The 21,209-nt window shown below is 42.6% G+C and overlaps 1 protein-coding gene across 4 annotated transcripts in view; it reads left to right on the top strand.

Moving 5' to 3' along the window:
• Window positions 1-1,388: 1,388 nt before the first annotated feature.
• trit1 (tRNA isopentenyltransferase 1) overlaps window positions 1,389-21,209 on the top strand; it is a 40,777-nt gene continuing 20,956 nt past the window's right edge. For 3 of the 4 annotated variants that reach the window (XM_075449835.1, XM_075449834.1, XM_075449837.1), the window contains exons 1-2: window positions 1,389-1,562; window positions 20,847-20,990. In XM_075449835.1, the coding sequence (XP_075305950.1) occupies window positions 1,404-1,562; window positions 20,847-20,990 (303 nt within the window). In that variant the 5' untranslated portion in view covers window positions 1,389-1,403. The remainder of the gene's footprint in view (window positions 1,563-20,846; window positions 20,991-21,209) is intronic. The other variant, XM_075449836.1, reaches the window with a different exon arrangement.

The following is a 21,209-nucleotide window of genomic DNA, read 5'->3' as shown; positions in this document are numbered from 1 at the left end:
TTACGTGCTGAAAATTGGCATGTCCGTTCGGCTCTTTCTCTCTGGAGTGAAGAGCACCTGAATGCTCCTGCATTCAATCCAATCACTGTCGCCGCTCTAGCTCTCTCGTAGATCTGACGTGGGTGGTGGGGACTTAAGAGGATCTACCGATTACACTTCTGGCAGTGTCCATAGCCTTTAGTGACCTTAATGCTTTATTTTATTTATTTTTTTGCTTTATTTTTTGCAATTCAAACAAGCCTGTTGGTCCCCATTGTCCCGTAAACCATGCAACAGAACAATGCAGCAGACCTGGATCTAGAACTGTAAATAACTTGCTTCATCTGCACTCAGGAAAATTCATGTACTCTGTAGCTCATGTGATAGCGTCGAGCTGTGCTTAGGGGGGGGGGGGCTCTCGTTCTAACATGCTGTATGTGTAACAACCTCAAGAGATAACAAGATTCTGAGATTTGATGTTGCCCTTCTTCTTCAGCAATGCTAATTCAGCACAAACCACCAGTTAGCCTGATTGTTTTTTGTTTTTTTTGTTGTTTGTTTTCTGAGAAGGTGCATCCAGCAAGGGTTTGCACAGATTTCTTGAATTTTGTTTGATTTGTCTCGGGCACTGGTCTCTGCTGTGGCAGAGGACATTGCTTACTTACTTTGGTGATATTTGGAGCCTTGTCTCAGCACTTTGTAGTTTTTTCTTTTTTGTTTTTCTGTACCTCATGAGCTTCTATGTATGAAGAGTAAATAAATAAAAAAAAAGTAATAAATTGAATGGTTTGACATCCTAAATGACTTGTCCTGGAATTTTTTTTTTTTTTTGTAACATTAGCATTGAATGAACGCATGGTGCGTTTTGAGCTGAATCTGAATTTCATTGTGTTACATATGTTCTCCATCAAAAGCAAATTCGAATGAATGAACGAGCATCTCCCTCCCCCTATCCGTTATTGTTTCTCAACAGTCTCCAAGGCAACCAGTCCTGGCATCTTTTTACCATGGCAACAAACATCTCAGCTCGCTACTGCAGAGCACAGCAGGTATCATTTACCAGCTGTGCGGAAAATGTCCCCCGTAAAGCATTTTACGAACACGTGATCGCAGTGATGCGTGCCCAGATGCTTCATCCAGTGTGTTAATGGATGTTCTTGGCTGATGAACTCTTTAACCAAGCTTGAATTGAACCTGGTTACTGAGGGGCTGAACAGTGGGAGCCAGTCAATACAAGTCAAATCAGGAGGGCTTAAATGTAAAATATCTGGCGAAATAATCCTAAAAAGGCTATTTTCATATGAGCGCCTATCAAACAACGTCTCCACAGTAACGGCTGCCTGTTGCCTAGTAACAGAGCCCACCTCTCATGTCTACGCAGATTGCGCATGCGCGTGAAAGTCAGCTGGGCACCGAGCAGCATCATGGCGGCTTCCACTGTCGGTGTGCAGCGTGCCTTACGGAGAGCGATGGTCCCGTCTTTGGTGGTGATTTTAGGAGCTACCGGTACTGGCAAGTCCAAACTGGCCATCGAGATCGGACAACGGCTTCAGGGAGAAATAATCAGCGCGGACTCCATGCAGGTAGGATACGTGTTGACACGAAGAAAAGCGCACAAAGTCCTTGACAAGGCAGCCATTATAGCTTGGGTGACACTCCGGTTAATGTGGAATAATTTGAGTGTAGAAGAACAAATATTTCGTATGTAAGGGGAACTGATGCACAGTTTAATGTAAAAGAAGCCCACAGTCGGTTAAGTTCGTGTTGCCGGAACTGTGAGTTAGCAAAAAAAGGGGCTAATTTTACTTCGACAGAGGGCAAGAGTTGGCAGAGCTCGTCGGAACGTGAAAATGGCATTACGTTTCTACGAGAAGCTAAATGTAGCGGCTTCTATCTCACACCAAAGGCTTCCTTCGACGTATTTGAACGGCGTATAAGTTGTGGTTCCTAAATGTTTCGGATGTGTTAGCCGCAGTCTGAGCTACATGTATGTTAAAGGCCCTGCAGAAACATGGCAGCTGCAGAAAACGCGTCACTCAGTTTCAGTCAGAAATGCAGAAAACAAAGAATCAGATCCGATACCTCGTGTTTAAGTGAAGTAAAACTAACGGTCATCTGCAAATCTTTTACTTCTCGACCACAACGGACAGAGCTTGGCGATCATACCGGTTCATGTGACATGAAGGGGCACAGTGACACGGGTTCTTTTGTTAAATGTTAGTTGTTGTATGGGGCATTAATTACCTTTGAGTTACATCTGTTTGCCTCTGCCTGGTTTGATATTATCCAGTTACTCGGCACACTGACATTGTTTTTCTCATTCATCTCAACATGTGACTTTGGGTGACAGCCACAAATTGATGTATATGGGATTTCTTCTTTTGGGCGGGGGTATTACAAATAGTTCAACCTCAAGATGTTTACCTGCGATAAGAGAAACTCACTTGATTCCATGGAAGAAAATGACTATCAGCAGCAAGGAAACTCGCCGGTAGTCAGTTGTAACCTTAACCCATTAAGATCTGATGCAGGATATGAGTAGGCATGGGTGCATGTCTAAAGGGTGCCTCTGATCTCAGTGGGTCAGAGGAAAATCTGGTATTCATCTTTAAACCCTTTTCTCTATTTTTTTAATATCCCATTTTTTCGGATCCAAAGGCCTTTGCTTTCATGACATAGCCTGGGAATTCCCATGCTGCTTTGCGCTCGATTTCATTCTCACTGCAAAGTCAGCCTGGAAACCACCGCCCTTATTTTTGCTAGAGTTTGGGAACCAATCACAGAACGGGGGGGGGGGGCAGCAAGACGATGACGACGTCTATGCGCTACACCGAAGCTTGTAGAGTGTTAATCCAACATGACAGCGGACACAACGTTACCGTTCAATGCAGCCTTAGAAAGTGTTTCGGAGTAGATTCAACCTGGGTCATTTGAACCGTGACATCCAGCCAAGTAGCCCACCCGAAGTTTTTCCGATATTGGCTGAACATCAGCTGAGTTACCGAGTTATCCCGAATAGCTTAGCACAAGCGCTAACGGACCCTGGCAGTATCTCCAAAATTACCACACTAAAATCACATGTCATGACACCAAACTTCTACAGTTGTACAAATATGGTCTGTACTCACAAAACGATGCATTTGGAAGTTTGTACATAGTCCAGGAGTTTATTATTATCATCAACACAAGCCTGATAGCTTTTCTGCTGCTAAAGCTTCGTTGACGACACTTCTGGGAGCTGGGAGCTTCAAAGTAAGATGAGGGTTGATCTACTACTGTAGACAACAAAGCAAGGCTGCTCAATTTCTCCATTATTAAAATAAATTCACAACTCTACAACATAAAAATTCATGTAGAATATAGCATATAGGCCTACTTTGTTGTCAATTTAAGTAGCTTAGAGCGCAAGTTTACTTTTATTTTCCATTTTTTTCTTCTTCCTCGTCGAATTTCTGTCGTCATCTGGTATAAGTGATACAATTGGCTATGAATCGCGCGCAAAGCAGCATGGGAAGAACCTGACGTCATTTGATAGACATTCGTAGCGCCCAATAAACGGCTCTAGGCATTCGTAAACCACGCCTTAAATACGAGAAAATGCACACCTAGTTCCCAGACCACCATCTCATCGAGATTGTGGACGCGTCAGCCAGGCTATTCATGACACAGAAGCGCAACAAAATTGTGTCCTGGGGGGCTAAAATGCAAACTCAGACAACGTACCTGAAACAGCTAAAACACCCAAAGACAGCAGACAGTTGCCCACACGAGAAACCGTGACTAGTAGCGGTATTGAATTACAGTAACTGCACCAGCCAGCTCAGATGCATCCAATTCCAGCGTAAAAACAAGAAAAATTTAAATGAAAAGCAGTTAAAACACGCGAGGAGCGATTTTCTGTGCGTTCTGAGATGCAGCCCGTCACTAGTCATGTAATATAGTGAGATATTAATTAAATTAGATTAGATTGTTTAAATAAATCTTCTTTATTTATTTTTTTGTAGCACAGATTGGAGCTAATTAGATTGAAGAAAAAGCCCATTGCACATGTAGTCTGCTTTTTTTTCCCCCCCACGTGCTTTCAGTCAAATCTTTCACCTGAAAAAAAACCCTCTGGGCACAGGAAGCTTTCCTGCTCAGTCTTGAGCGCTTTCTTAATCCGTCCGTTCTGAATATTTCCCTCCTCAAACTTCTTCACAGTAGATTAAAGATGAACTGGGTCCATCTGATCTGGTAACCAGAGCGAGGGGAGTTTCCCAGTTGATGAATTAGCTGTGGAATTATCCCCTGTAATTTGCAGGTGTCAGTGGTCTTGATTGATACCCTGCTAGCAGTAATGGCAGGCTTGTCACAACTAACGATGTAATTCATCAGTTTGAAACGATATTTTCCATTTGTTTTGCACCATTTGATTGAGTTGACTGACAAAAGTCACAGATTTGCATATCTGCCGTGAGAAAGTTTAAGTTCATGAATTTTTTCATGTGCTTGTATTTTTTTCCAATAAATGATTGTTAGTTGAATTGTTACATTACCAGTAGGTTGATAGCATAGAAGCAGCTTTAAGAATGAACAGAGACGTTTAGGTAGCTGTTTGCAAATTATTGTCTGTATTAAAAATGATCGTCTGAGAAAATGTTGCAGTCACGACGACCCTAAATGCAGCACAGTAACAAGAACGCCACTGGGTTCTGTATTCTCTTGTCATAGATTGCTTGGTGCTGGACATCGAAGTGAATCGGTTTGTCAGATTGTATGTACGGTGGCTCAGAGTGGTCAAGTTTCTTTTAGAGGGCATTTTGCTGATGTCAAAAGAAATAAAAGCAGAAAATCAAACCAGTTCTGAATATTTTAATGAAGGACGAAAGCTTTGCATTAGGTGTGCTAATGTTATTTGAACATGCGACGACATGCAAACTTGGTAATCAAAGGCTTATAAAGTAAATGCCGATTTGAATGATGAGCCATTACTGTCTTTTATTGCAAATCCAGTCAGTGCCTTAGCGTTGTATCCTGTATTACATAACAGCCTCTTGGTGTGTATATTATGCCACTGTTTCACTCGGGTTGTAGTGTGTCGTTAAAAGTTAAAGCTGACTTGGTTTTAAGCCAGTGTTCCCCAAACATTTCCTCGCATCCTCTCAGAGGCTCCACAGAGAGTTTTTAGTTATACGGTTTGGTTAATTGGGTATCAGTCAGGCAGGAAGTCTCCAGGAAATGAATGTAAGCCAATGTAATGTCATCTGTGGCGATGGAGACACGTCTGTGTGTGTAAATGTCTGTCTCTGCCAAAGTGGCGGCACTGGAAAAACTCTCACGCTACTCTCATTAGCTCTCCGCTCTCTCAGCCCCACCCTGCCTGTTGGTTCTCAGGCTCTGTTGCCACAGCAACCAGAGTGCACGCACACAAAAGCAGAGGTTGGGTACCAGTTTGAGCCTGGGTCACGTCAGAGCACAGTGCAGAAACACACACACACACAAATTGGAAGTGACAGTAATTCCGGCTAGTCACATGTGCCAGTGTCCTGCAGTGATTTCTCTGATCTGAGAGGAGCATCCACTAACTAATCGCATCCTTCATCACCTTCCTGCCTCAGCACCACCGTCCCTCCCCCCATCTTGGTTTGCATTGTCCTTGAGCGTGCCTGTCTCTGTGGGGAGGGGCCTCCTCCAGCAGTCACCTGGTAATGGGTAAACTGGGTTACTCTAATAACATTTCAGCCCAGAATATCTCCACGACCAGAAGCTCCGGTGGAGAGAAACAGTGGCCTAGTTACAGCATGGCAGCCCCAGCCACTGCCTCCACAATCCCTGGCCTTGTCGATACCCTCCTGTTGGTGTATCTGACAGTGATAGAAAGTGGGAGAGACGTGCAGACATGGAGTTAGTGAGAAAGAGACTGCTTATGTGAGAATGAGGCTGTGTATAGGCTAGAGCTGGCCTGTGTTGTCTTTGGGATAGGAAACAGTCTGGTCTTGTTTGGGAGAAAGCAGCATTGTGCTGAGCTGGTGCACATTCAGCGCCGTGCTACGCCGGCCCAGCAGCTGATAGTGAATGGGTACGCTGTGGCCACTGGGAAGTGTCTATTGTCCTGTGGAGAATTGGTTCCCACACTCCCTCACACTCCTATTGTGTTACCGTCACCCCCTCCTGCCCCCCGGCCCATGCCCCCAGCCCACAGTTGATTGGACATGCAGAGGGATAGTATTCACCCATTAAATGAACATGCTATCTATGGCACACACACAAGCGCCTCGCTGTACTGTTAGTGAATGGGACGCTGGCAAATAGGGTGAATCTGTGGTTCCCAAAGTGGGGTCCAGGTAACAGCAGGGGTCCCTCAGCAAAGTAGTTGAGCTGGAATGGCTGCTGGTAGCATTTCACCTCACCTTTTGCCTCACCTCTATCTGACAAACTCTTCTCAAAAGGCATCTGCAGGTCTCGAAAAGTCCTTAATGAGTTATTCAAAGTAATTTTAGACCGAGAAGATGAGATGCGCTACAGTACTGTGCAGAAGTCTCGAGCCAGAATAATAGTTCTCCATGACTTCTAAAGATCTTTTAAAGTTTTTTTTTTTTTGTTTTTGTAGCAGCTTTTTCCCTCATTTTCGGTTCAGTCTTGGTACCGGACCGTTTTCAAAAGGATTGTATGTTAAGCTACTATATGACGACGGAGCTCGTCAGAGTTTTCATGCTGCGTTGAAGGATAAATGTGCTCGTGCAAAATATATTACGTTCAAGCTTGTTAGAATAGTATGAAATCTACTATGAACTAGTGCTTTACTTCTTGTTTTCCTGGAAATTATTAAAGAAATACTCAAGACTTGCACACAGCACTGTATAGTCGAATGAAATCCAGAACTAGGCCAACAGTACAGGTACAGTGCAGTCTTTACTGTACTAGATATAACTGGACTCTGTGAGGTTTTGCATTTGATTTCTAAAGGTTTATTTTCTTGTACAGCACGCACAAACAGGCCTTGACAGTCTGCTCTTATAAGCCTTTCATTCAAACACAGTTGACTGAAAGAGGTCTTCACATGATTAGATATGGCTGTTCAAATTGTTCACCCTCATGTTTAAAAGATGCCAGCTGAAAGATCTGCACCATTGTAATATTTGGGAATACATTTAGTGGACGTGCACGATGTACGCTGTGCGTCGGTGTGGAATCGCTTCCAGCCGCTCTTAAAGTACGCGTTAGGCTTTGATGTGTGAATTTCAAGGGGTGGCACATGTGGAAAGCTTCCCGCTTGAAATGCAGAAGATGCGAGGTTTGACGGGTCAAATCGGGCTCCGGTTGAGCTCTAAGGGAGACATTTGTTAATCACCTCTGGGGAGAGGTGGATGCATCAAGGCTTCACTTACTGGCGGCACTTTGCGAGGTGTTATTTGTAATAAAAAAGGGTTGACATGGGCGGTGACAGTAAAGAGGCAGGCTGACTGATTCATGGGAGCAGCGCGCAGACTGAAACATTAGACTGGTGTCTCTTGAAGCAGGGGTGATCGTTATATAAGCTTTGTGTTCTGCTGCAGCGCATTATATCAGTGAGGTGTAGTGTGGATTCTGTCTCCCACTCCATCTATCCGTCTCACAGTGTAGACTGTCCCTGTTTTTCTTCATCCAGTTGATCGTCTCTTGCTTTTTCCCGGTACAACATTCTGCAGCACGTATCATGACAAGTGCAACTTAATCATTAAAGTTTTTGCACGCTTCGGTATGATGATGAACAGGAGGCACTCCGCGATGCACAGAGATGCAAATCTTACAATGCCAATTAGATGATGACCAAGATTCTTTTATGTTGCGATGCAGTAGGGCTGGGCGATATATCGATATTTAAGTTATATCGATATATTTTTAAATAAGATATGGAATTAGAGCATATCGCATATATCGATATAGTTCAAATATCGGAAACAGGTAATCTCAAGCTGATGTTTAAAAACGTTTTTCTTAAACTGAGCACTTTATTTTGTTATCTCTTTATATATAGAAATGCTGCCCTCAGAAAAAAAAGAATTTTATTTAAGATATTTTTTTTATTTAAATGTGCACCTTAGCCTTAGCTTTGTTATACAGTGTTTATGTTTACATTTTATAGTGAGTTTTCAATAAATCTACTCGTATTTGGCTTTGACTTTGACTGAGCATTTAATTTCACAGCTCTCACTTTCCGGAAAAAATATCGGGATATATATCGTATATCGATATTCAACCTAAATATATCGGGATATGACTTTTGGTCCATATCGCCCAGCCCTATGATGCAGTCTTGAGATATTATTGTCATTTCTTCCTCTGTTCTTAAAGGGGAACTCCGGTATTTTCAACATTAAGCCTCTTTTCTGAGTCGTCTGCAATGTTTTAGAACCCCCCTCACCGCTTTTTTGATGTTTACTGCCGTCTCCGGTATTTGCCTAATTTTGATTCTTCTCAACCTGCTTCAGAATGGCCAGTCATGTGCATGTCTAGAAAGGTCCGTAAAAGCACAATAAACGTCCGTTTTCAAAATAATCAACTCACCGGAGTGGTTACTGGTGTGCACTGGTAATCCATATCAAATTTCGTGGCGAAAAGTTGCTTCTGTCGTGTTTTATTTGACATTTTGTACTGGATGTTCGTTGATATTACTCCGCCACCGCTAAGAAAATAGTGCGAGCATGAACGAGCTGCCAAATAAAACACGACAGAAGCAACTTTTCGCAACGAAATTTGATATGGATTACCAGTGCACACCAGTAACCACTCCGGTGAGTTGATTATTTTGAAAACGGACGTGTATTGTGCTTTTACGGACCTTTGTAGACATGCGCATGACTTGCCGTTCTGAAGCAGGTTGAGAAGAATCAAAATTAGGCAAATACCGGAGACGGCAGTAAACATCAAAAAAGCGGTGAGGGGGGTTCTAAAACATTGCAGACGACTCAGAAAAGAGGCTTAATGTTGAAAATACCGCAGTTATCCTTTAACACTCGGTATATTTAGGACTCCTAAACTGAGATGTGTCTCATTACAGTTGTAGGCTTGCTTTATGTCAAGTAGCCTGTGAAACTATTCACCCTCTTTGCCAGTTTGATTTTAGTTCTGTTTTGTTACCTTACAACCTGGAATTGAAATGGGATTTTTGCTGGATATGAAGCATTTGGTCAAAATGCAATTGCTTATAACTTGAAGGCGCAAAACATCTTTTGCCACAGGGATTTTGGCCTCAAGCAAGAACGGGCCCCAGCTTCTTCAGACTGGATGGGTAGAAGTCATCCCTCATTCTCAATCAGAGTAAAATATGCGCTTTGACAAGGGTTTACAGTTTAATTGTGTCCCCTTTAAACCGCTGGAGTACTGCTTTAGCTGTATTTTTAACCTCTTTGCCAGTCTCTATTCTCTGGAAGAGTGAAACATGTTTTCCTCAGGAACGTCTCCATATTATCCATCATTCTTCCGATTCTGACCAACCCTCACACCTTGATAACTTTCCAAGGGTAACAAAGTACTAACGATCTCAAAAGAGGCAGACGTGGATAAATAGAGAGGCGGAGTAGAGTTGAGTGGGTCGTCAGGAAATTGTGTCAGCCTGTGGAAAAAATGTCTCCTTTAAAGTAGTAGTGGGTTTTTTGTTTCCTTTTTAGGTCACTCTTATGTGAAGCCTATCTTTTTTGTAGTGCACAACTACAAGTGGTCCATTGGACAGACACTCCAGCCTCTGCTGTTGAGCTTAGATGCTCCTTCAAGGTTACATTTGGTCTCCTTCTAATCTGGTTCTTGAGTTAGGTGCTCTGCCTCCTCTTGACAGGTCTTTTTATGGTGCATTTTTTTTATTTTTCATTTTCAATTTAGGTTTTGTTGTATTGGTTTCATTACAAAAAAAATCCCAAAACATATCCATTTCAATTTCACATTATAATTAGGGCTGGGCAACAATTAAAATTTTTAATCTAATTAATCATATGATTTTCCTGATTAATCGCATTTGTACGCAAAATCCAAAAACGAATTCAAAAGTAGTGTATACCCTTTAGCATTTACTTTTATTTTAAATGTACTGCCATATGATTGAAAGTGCCATAACATTTGTTGTGCAAACACACTTTTAACATCACCATCTTGATGTAGTTTTTATTTAGAAGCCTCGCTCCACTGTCTGTTTCCTTGAATGACTTGCTGCTATCAGTTGTGTGTTTTGCCTTTAAGTGATATTTTAGACTGGAACTACTACGCTGAGAAGACAATTCAACTTGGCTGTAAATGCAGGAGTTTTTTTAAAATTTATTTTGAAATACATGCTTTTATGTTGAAACAAGTAAAACAGGAAGTAGCGCCGGTTAGTTCCGGTTTGTCACACAGAGACCGAGGAGCACCTGTAGCGGTGATGTCCAACTTTAAAATGAAAATGGCCGAGTAAAAGTTCCGTACCCTTCTCCATGTTTGGTGTTTCCGCCAATTACTTTCCTTTCCGGTTCCACAGCAGACAGCAACAGAATTTTACAAAATAAAAGCCTCTGAGCAACAGACTTTTACAATAATAAAACTTGCGTTAATACGCGATAAAATATTTGTCGGCGTTAAATAATTAACAAGTTAACGCGATAACGAGTTAACTCGCCCAGCCCTAATTATAATGCAACGAAATGGAATAAGTGCCGGGAGGGACACGCACTCAAGCAAGTCACTTTACAGCAAAGTCCTGGGTGATTGAGTTTCCAAGGGGCGGCTGTAGCTCAGGAGGAAGAGCAGTCTTCCACCAATCGGAAGGTCGGTGGTTCAACTCCGGTTTCCCCGGGCTACATGTCAAAGTGTCCTTGGGCAAGACACTGAATCCCACATTGCCTACCGATGCATCCGGGGTATGAATGTGTGTGTGAATGATTAGAAAGCACGTAGTGTGTATAGACGTAGACGTGCCGTATGAGTGTGTGTGTGTGTGAATGTGGTATGTAGTGTTGAAGCGCTTTGAGTGGTCAGCTAAACTAGAAAAGCGCAAAAGCGCTATACAAGTACAGTCCATTTACCATTTACCAAGGAGCACTTTCCAGTTTCCAGGGAGAGTTTTGAGTGGCGGCCTCTGCTTGGGAGACTTTTACTGATCAAAACAGTGGAGGAACATCCCATCTGAACAACGTTGGACAAGTCTCTTAAGCTGAATAGTTCAATAAATGGTGCCTAGAAAGTAAGAAAAATTCATAGTGCAACTATACTAAACCTCAGGCCAGTGCTGAAAAGGTAAATCCTGAAAGAAAGATTTGAATCACTCATCACTTTCTGCCCTCCAGACAAAGCTTTTGCGCACCGACTTGTGTTTTCTCTATGCTCACTCGGAATCAAGTCCTCAATGCATTTATAACGCGTTTTTATCTCAAAATAGGCTGTTACGCGGCAGGGTGTAATAAAAAGGAGCTTGCAAGGACGAGCGATGGGGGAGACCGACGTGAGGGTGGTGGGGGTATCATGCTAAAGGACCATTAGAAGCCCTGGGGGCCAATTTAACAGGTCATGCACATGCATGCACCGCTGCTTTAGTTTGTGCTGTGCTCGGACGTTGTTGGAGGCCGCTGACCTTTTGCTTTTGTGCGCGTCTGAAAGAAGGCGCCGGCGAGTTCTCTTCAACATGAGCTGTGAAAAAGGAGGATGATTTTCCAGGCTTATTCGTTTTTCTGCTGCATGTGAAAAAGAGGCCTGAACAGCAGGGAAGCTGTCAAGTGTCATCTTGGCCCTTACAATCACATAAAATTGGAGCGAAGCAGGCCTTTTACTTTGCTGTTTACTTTCTCCTTCAGTCATGTCACTGTGATTTGAGTCCTATGAGGGTTGCTTTGGTTGGTTAACACACACATTCACCATCACCAACTGCTTATCTGCGTATTAAACACATCCTACATTGGATAACTGCACAGCTATGTGCTATATCCCTCCAGTTCACTCACACTATCCCCCCCCCCCCCTCCCCCCTTCCCTCTGTCTCTGCTGTGGCTACGACCTGTCTGGGCTTTGACGTATTTGTTTGCATTGTAACTCAGGCAATGCTGCCTCCCACATCCAATATATGATGCATCATTTTAAGTCCTCTAAGCCGGTGTAGGAGCTCGGCAAAAAAAAAAAAAGAAGCGAGGGCTGATGAACTCTTATTTTCATTGTGTGTATGTTTGAATTACAGTCTGCGGGTGTGGTGATGCGGTCACCGCTACAGTAAAGCAGCAAGGGAGAGGAGGACAGCAGGATGGAGGAGGAGGAGGAAGAAGAAGAGAGGGGGGAGGTGGGGCTACAGCATGAATGATTTATTAGTCTGGCATTACTGGGCCATTCCCCACAGAGAGACAGCGCAGAGGAAGATGGAGAGATAAATTGTTGAAGGATGGTGCCTTGAGGGAAAGAATAGAAAGGGTATAAAGAGAATCTAAGCAGATAGGTATTCATTTGTAAGTGTAACAGAAGAAAGGATTCAGAGGGAAAGCTAAAAACAGTGAGCCAGGGGTCAGAACAAGGATGAATCGGAGCGTCTGCAGACGGTGTTGACTGATTACAAGTTGGATCAAAGCTTTTAGCACTTGAATATTTATGTCTGCGAGTGTCTTTACTAAATATTAAAATCTGTTCTTTTCTCTTTTTGTCCTGTGTTTATGCCTAAGAAAGAAGGAAAGAAACAAAGAAAAACATTGAACCATAATTCAGATGAAAATGGGCTCACTGAAATCCAATTTGTTGCTCGTGTCAGGGGCCATTTCAGATCACGTATTGCTGAATAAACGGGATCGTGCCGCTCCGACCCTCTCCGACGTCTAGACTCTACAGAGTACCAATCTGATACACGTGCTCGTCCTCTCATTGCAAATTAGGCGCGTTTCCATACACCCGACTTCTTATTCAAGCTTGTGCTAATTTGAATCTCAGGATAATGACATGATACGTTACTCTGCTTCAGTCTCATTTAACTTTAGCTCCATTTGGTTTTGGTGAAATTGTTATCCAGCTGGAAGATATCTTCACTGTTGTTGACCGTTTTCTGCCACAGAGTCCAACTGGAGGAGAGAAGCGCAGCCTGTAATATCTCCTCCCCCATTCACCTGTATTTCACCCTCCTGTCGGAAGGAGTTGGAAATGAAATCGAGTCAAATGCACCTTGTGAATAAACGGAGTGAACTCATTGAACCTTTAGCGACAACGCGACAGGGCCTTTTTAAAGTGACTAAAGGTCGTTAGCTTGTAGAAGTCTATTGAATGAATCGATGTGGAACGGTCAGGGGTGGTGAGCAACTTGTTGATGTATAAAGTGACTTCTCATTTCTTCACTCTCTCAAGCGGAAAATGTGTAAATGCATTAATCTTCTCCGACAGTTGGGTGGAATGTTTGTTGGCTGACTTTTTAGATGGACTACAAAGACTCTTCCACTGTACGGTGAAGGCGCACCGCAGCTTTCACACTGAAATGCGTTTATAGTGAAGCACACAAAGGAAAAAGCTTTATCCATCATTTGCACCCAGGACACTATTGAGACACTGTAAGTTTTGTTTTTTGTTGTTGTTGTTTTTTTAGGAGATTGTCCACAAAAAAAAGCATTAGTACACTTTTTTTTGGTGGCTGAGTGGCATTTTGCTGGCTCATTAATGAAATTCTGACTCCAGCATGTTGGTGGAGCACTATTCTGAAAGTTCTGCGTCACTTCCGTTTACTCTTTTTGGCCCTCTGCGGCTCTTAGTCTAGGTCTGAATGAGTATTTGTTCTCTGCGTCTCTTTCATTTTTCCTCACTCCTCTCCCCATCTCCTGCCTTCTTTCTTTCTTTCCCGTGCTCTCCCTCCCCTTATTTTTTTCTTCTTTTTGTGGCAGAGGAACAGCTGTCTCGTGCAGGCCGTAAGGTTGGCCGGGCTGTCCGGCTGCAGGCTCTGCAGAACCCAAACACTGGGCTCATTGTCTCATAAACACACACACACACATAGGCCACATGGCCACATCCATTTAAGAGCGAGACGAGGAGGAGAGGGCAGCCGAACTCACATTATCTGGGTTTTTATATCGCAGTGAATTATGACTTTTAGGAATTAGATCATCTTAAAATGACGAGCTTGTTCTCTGAAATATTTCCTGAGGGGACTTCACAGGAAACAGCCATTGCACTTCTTTCAAAGAGAAGAATGATGAATGTGCCATCCCTATGCTGCAATGCCATGCGTGCAGCCTTTTCCATGAAGAAAATGCACGTTATTAGAAATTCTGCTAAGTGGATTTTCCTGTTTGGGCCTCACATGGTGTGAAATACGACCAGAGCTGCCACCAGATGACCTCCTCAGCATGAAACAATCCTTCCCCCGTTTTGTGTCTACAACCTTATTCTGTATCATCCCCCCCAGCCCATCTATTAGAAAAGGATTTGCATCATTTCAAATACTTACTTAAAAAGCACTCCAGCTTAGTCCTCCAGTTTTCTTAACGCATTGTTTCAGTTTCCTCCAGAAGACTTGTAAACACCATTAGCTGTGTTGATTTCTGTCTTTGAGTCTTTTATGAGTCTGAGCTCGAGCGTCGCTGCAATTTGCAGCTCATTTCCAACCGCCTCGCTGGAAGTCTTAATTTCTTTCTCATTTTCTGTCTCATTTGCAGCTTTCCCCTCAAAGCGTTTCTTTTTCTTTTTTTTTTTCCCCCTTCTCCTCCTCGCATCATCCACTCAAGTGACTCTTTTCATTTTTCCTCATTTACACTCCAGGTTTGCTCTGCCTGTTTCTTACTCTGGGGCCTCTTTGTCCCCTTTATGGAGAAATTTAAATCGGCAAAGTGTGTTTTTTTTGTTTTGCTACAATCCCACGTGAATGCACAGTAAGGCGTGTTTCCGCAATGATTATTGGAGAGGGTGCTGCTCCGGTGGCAGGACAGTAGGCCAGGATGGCAGGAGCGGTAAGGAGGAGGATGGATGGGGGAGAGGAAACTTAATGCTTGTGTGGAAGAAAGACGGGCTGGACGTCAAAGTGAGATAAAAGTTCGTATCATATGCTCATCACATGATGAGGAGTGTGTGATATAATTGAAAACTGATGGTAGGTCGGATATTGTATAGACCGTGTGTGGGTTTTTAAATAGCACATCTGTCTTTTTGCTATTTGGGGAATAAGAATTTGTGAATGTGGGGGTGCTGTCGGTTTTGAAATGAGACGCACATGACCCGGCCCCTCGCTAACTGTCTTTCTTTGCATCTGTTTCTGCATCGCTCTCTCTAGTATTATCTCCCATCCAACTCTCCTCCTGTTTTATTTTCTGTACAATCTTATGTGTGAGTCTGTGTGTGTGAGAGAGAGAGAGAGAGAGAAAGAGAGCAGCGGAGGCAGAGGAGGGGTGGCGGTTAATGTGTGCAAATTTGTCAGGGAGCATCCTGTCCTCTACAACAAGTACACAGTGCTCTTCTGTCCCTTCTTATGTACATTCATGCCCTTTTAATCAAACTCTCGTTCTTCCAAAAATCACTCCGAATATTCCTTGATTTCCCTCCTCCTTCAATCGATCCATTCATCCATCTATCCAACCCTCCCGTAGCTGACAGCGGTGTCGTGCAGAGAGGCCGTGAATAATTTATCAGCCCGGGGTTGTTCTGCCCTGCTCCCCACTTTTGGCGTGCCACAGAGCTGAGGAACATTTGGTTAAGCACACGCAACCCCTCCCCCGAACACGCACATTCACCAAGGATATCATCGATAGTCCCTCGCAACTTTATTGATCACTCGGTGCACGATCGTCGGGTAAGAGTCTATCTTGTGACTGACATGAAATTCAAGAGTCAGATGACAGGAAACAGCCTGGTGGCATAATTAGAAGCTATTACAGAGGATGTGGGCACATCTTTGGCAACAAAATACCGAAGAGCAAAGTTGAGTTGGTATGGCAACGACTTTTCTGGTTTTGGCATATATGGTCTCCCTTATTCTAAATGGAAGTTTTCTAAAAATCCAACCAAAGCTTCGTTCATGAATTCATTTGAACCTTTATTTAAGACCACTACAAAGGAAAGGATCGTCAGTGTCTTCACTGACGGTTTCTAGAACATATTAGTGGCATAGTTCAGGGAGATTCAACACTCGGCAGACTGATTAGCAGAAAGTTGCACCCGGACATGACTTTTCTTGTCTCGGTGTTGGTCCAGATCTTAGTGTTATATCTGACACCATCCACCACAACAATTACAATGAAGCTTCCACTTAACACAGGGATGAAGGGGGCTGCTTTCGACTGGTTTAGGGGATCTTTGTCTGATAGATTTTGTTTTTCCTCTTACCAGAATCTGTTCTGGTGTTCCACAGGGAGCCTTTAGTTGTCTCCCCTCCTGTGGAACCAGCTCCAACCAGGTCCAGGATTTAAATCGCACCATTTGATTTTAACACTAAGCTAAAAAAAAAAAATCGAAATAGAAAATATAGCCCTTTCATGGAGCTTTTATTCTGTTAATTTCTTTTATTTTGCTATCCTTATGTTGAGTTTTTTTTTTCTTTTGCTCTTTTTACTGGTTGTATGAATATCTCCCTGCTGTTGAAAATTGCATTACGGTCCTGCTAATCTTGTCATCTTTTCCTCTGGTTTTATTTCTTTTCATATTCCTGTTTTTCCTTCTTCTTCGCCCTTCGTTCTGCAAAACACTTTTGGTTGCGCTTCAAATGCTTGAAAAGCATCATGCAAACAGAGCTGAGCTGAGTTGAGAGGAGGTGGAGACACCTGCCAGTGACAGTGCAGGTGTGAGGGGTGTAAAAATAGGCAGCGGTCGCATCAAATCATTCTCATCTCTTCCTCTGCCGCACACCTCTAAAACACACACACACACATCCAAGCTCCAGCTGCAGAAATGGGACTTTACCTCCAGACATTTTGGACCCACGCACATCATCGGGCGTGTTCATTTGTGCTTTAGTCTGTAACCACCATGAAAAAGTTGTTATTTAACATTATAGCACCCAATGTTCTCTGACTTTTGCCTTCTTGTTGTAGTCTTTTACTAATATTTCAGCCTTTTTTGCGGGTCTTCTTCCAAATTCTTTTCATTTCAAAGTTCGCCAAGTTGAGTTCAAATCGCTCCGCTATGATGGCGCCAGGAAGACTTGGGATTCGTCTTGGGTTGAGCACATTACCAGATCTTTTAACACCGTTTTTTTTGAGTAGCTCTAGGAGAATACATCTGCCGATATGTCAGGGCACTGCATCCCTGTCGGTGTCTGCAGATTCTTCAGAAGAAACGAAGAAGCGTTAAACTATATCCGGTCTCATTTAGAAACTGCGGTCAATGCTGGTCTGGTTTCTGCCTGACCCGATCACCAAAACTCCCCATCCTCTGGTACAGCACGGCATCTGTGTATAGTCTACCATCAACCATTCGAGGGGATATGTTTCAGGCTCAGAAAGTGAATCAGCTGCCAGGAAAACTTGAAGGAACCCTCCTGAATCGAAATTTTCTTCTGCTTTGATTTGGACTAGATTTAAGTCCAACGGGGGGAAATAAAGGACCTCTTCAGCATTTCAGTTGGAAAATGCACCCTTTAATCATAGCAGTTATTCAGACTCTCTCCACAGCGCAGAAGTGTTATTTTAACAACATGAATGAACAGATGAATAAAGTAATAAAGTTAAATATGACAAAAGATCCAGTGTGGAAAGCTTAAAAGTTATTTTCTATCCTCTGACATGTCATTTTTCTGTGGGGTTTAGTCAGCCGGGATGCGGTGGAGTGGGTGCTGGTGAGCAGACGAGAGGTCAGAAGTGTTTGAGGTAACGAGGATTCAAAAGCTACAGCTGCGATTATTATTTGATCTAACAGTTTGCGTGGATAACCCTTTTAAGTGTTAATCAAAAGACCACATTGCTCGTCCAGTACCTGTAGAAATGCTGTCGGGATATTCTTCTTTGCCTTAGACTTCAGGCCTTTTCATGTATGGAAATATTCCAACGTGGCTTCCACTCATCGGTTTGAAAACAGCCGGGCGGCCTGTTGGTGGTCAGCCTGATAAAGTTCAACTTTCCTTAAATACAGATATTCGTTTCCCTTGGCGAACGAGAACAAATCCTTTTCTGTGTTTGTGGCAGATAATGATGAGATAGAAGAACATATTTTTTTTTTCGTTGCTGGTACTTCGCAACACAGGAAAAGACGTGTTTGATGGTCCTTGTTTTACTTGATTTTTATTTTTTTTGTTACTGTGACATAAAAGGCCGTCTCTGAAGTGCTTTGTAGTTTTCAGGTATTTTTCACCACAGCTCTAATGTAATAAGCAATATCCTGTCGACAAAGCAGCGATCCTTAACTACTCTGTGATAGAGGCCGTGTTAACCTTTGACCTTGCAGAGTTGTGAAAATATTAATTCTTTCTTCCAAAATCCCGATGAGTTTCATGTCAGATCTCATGTGGTTAACCATGTTAGCATTAGCTGTTGCATTTCTTTCTATGCGTTTCTCTGTTTATAAATAGCTTTAGATAAAAGTCTGCTCAATTAAAAAGAATTTAAAAAAAAGAGGTTGAATGTAATGTAATTCCCATTTTCCCTTTCATGTAGCAAGTCCAACAGCAGAGAGCCGAACAAGATACCTTAACATCCACTCATTTCACAGTTGTCATCACCCGTCTGTGTTCGCTCCACACATTATATTTAGATGCTTTTCGGAGAGTGCACTTGTGGAATAGACAATAAAGCAGTCTGTTTAGTTTTTTTTTCTTCCCGCCACTGATTACATTACTTAGGTCTCATGACTTCGGCAACATATGCTCGACTGTAATTGGAGAGGACAAAGAGGGGGGGGCACACACTGTATATGCAATGGTATTCTTATCCACCAAACCAAATGTGAAGCAGTATATATGTGTATATATATATATATATATATATATATATATTTATTTATTTTAAGGTCTTTGTCTTCTGTATTATTAAACAAAGACAAGCACTACATCATATAGTATGGCCAAAACTATATTACATTAATTTTAAACTGTTCTTTCCTGGAAGACAGACCTCTGTTATGATGACATGAGGTGATGCATAAATTGACGACTGACATTTTTTATTAACAAAACAGTATATTTGAACATACACAATAGTATATTTTGAGCTTACAAACATCTGAGCATAAAGTGTTGACAAGGAACAAGGAATCACATGCCATGACACCAAACTTCTACAGTAGTACAAATATGGTCTGTACTCACAAAACGATGCATTTGGAAGTTTGTACATAGTCCAGGAGTTTATTATTATCAACACAAGCCTGATAGCTTCTCTGCTGCTAAAGCTGCGTCGACGTCACTTCCTTGATCTGGGAGCTTCAATATAAGATGAGGGTTGATCTACTACTGTAGACAACAAAGTATATGCTATATTCTACATGAATTTTTATGTTGTAGAGTTGTGAATTTATTTTATCAATGGAGAAATTGAGCAGCCTTGCTTTGTTGTCTACAGTAGTAGATCAACCCTCATCTTACTTTGAAGCTCCCAGATCAAGGAAGTGACGTCGACGCAGCTTTAGCAGCAGAGAAGCTATCAGGCTTGTGTTGATAATAATAAACTCCTGGACTATGTACAAACTTCCAAATGCATCGTTTTGTGAGTACAGACCATATTTGTACTACTGTAGAAGTTTGGTGTCATGGCATGTGATTTTAGTGTGGTAATTTTGGAGATACTGCCAGGTTCCATTAGCGCTTGTAGCCTACTAAGCTATTCGGGATAACTCGGCTGATGTTCGGCCAAGATCGGAAAAACTTCGGGTGGGCTACTTGGCTGGATGTCACGGTTCAAATGACTCCGAACCATCACTTTAAAACCAAAATAGTCCCACACGACTGATGTGCAGTTCCTCTTTGAAACTAGCATCCCCGCAGGATTTGGTTCTGTTGAGCCTGAGGCCATTGTGTAGGTTACAGCTTTGCTTGCGAGTCCTCTCCGGTAAACTGTTTCATAACTTTGCTCCCCGTGTCACGTAACCAGAGTGCAGCCTCTGTGGTTAGACAATCTCGTTTCATCATATCACACGTTTTACTCGCGCATGTCACGTGAACGGAGTATAATCGCAGCCTTTGCAATTAGAAAATTGCACTTGGTCATATCGCGATATTATCGCAAATGCAATATATTTTTCAGCCCTAAAATATATATATATATATATATATATATATATATATATATATATATATATATATATCTTTTTTTAACCAAACTCATAGATTGAGAATTCAACTCTTGTTCTTCTATAAAATCTGCGAGCAGAGACATGAATCACAGAGTGCAGGTAGGTGTTTGATTTCCATAATAATCAGAAACGTGGAGCACAGCAGAGCATAACTTTGAAGTAGGGACCTCTTGGAACAGACTAGTGTTATGGATCCCCAGACATCCCTTTAAAAGTCCTCACTCTGTGTGTGAGAGGGAGACGAGCCTGACCGACTGCTGTGTGACACCCAGCTGTCACATTCCACGAGGGAGCCCCCTTGCTGGGTGATGGAAAGTGGAGTGTGTGTATGATAATATGCTGGAGTGGTCAGAGTCACTTGGAGGATGGACAGCTCTTGCCTTTCTTTCCTCTGTAATGGCTCTGCTTCCAGTTTCTGACATTGACAAACACACACACACCTTCCTATTAGCTTTGATTTCAATCCGGTGTCCTGTTGGTCCTATGGAAGCTGTGTTTATAGTAATGCTCGGGGCTTTATGCTTTCTTGGAAACAGTACTCCCCATTATATCGGCACATTCATTTTACACTTTGATGGTTGTTATTCAGTTGTCTTATTTACTAAGTCTGTCTCCGCCTTACATACGTCCACTCTTGTTATTTAAGTCATTCCGTGTCATTATAGTTATTCTCTTCTGATCATTTGGTGTTCTTTATTTGGTTTCCTTTGCATCCCCTGCAGGTGTACCAGGGTCTGGACATCATCACCAATAAGGTTACAGCTGTGGAGCGCGCCCAGTGCAGACATCACATGATCAGCTTTGTGGACCCGTTGGTAAGCAACTACACAGTGGTGGACTTCAGGAACAAAGCCCTGGCACTAATATCCTTTCCTGGAAACCTGTGAAAACAGAGGAGCAAAGCCTTCTGTCACACATATTTCCACACGTCGCTATCACCCAGTCACATCCCACCCCTCCACCAGATTATTTCGTGGTAACACTGCAGGGGGGGGAATTGAGTGGATTTGACTTCAGCTAATTGGTCTGAAGGTATTTATGAGAGAGTGTGAAGAGCTGACATGTCCTGGTTTTGCCAGTGTGTC

The sequence above is a fragment of the Odontesthes bonariensis genome, chromosome 18 (genome assembly GCF_027942865.1).
Source record: "Odontesthes bonariensis isolate fOdoBon6 chromosome 18, fOdoBon6.hap1, whole genome shotgun sequence".
Classification (NCBI taxonomy): domain Eukaryota; kingdom Metazoa; phylum Chordata; class Actinopteri; order Atheriniformes; family Atherinopsidae; genus Odontesthes; species Odontesthes bonariensis.
Note: the sequence above shows the minus strand (reverse complement) of the source record. Positions and strands in the feature narration are given on the sequence as shown.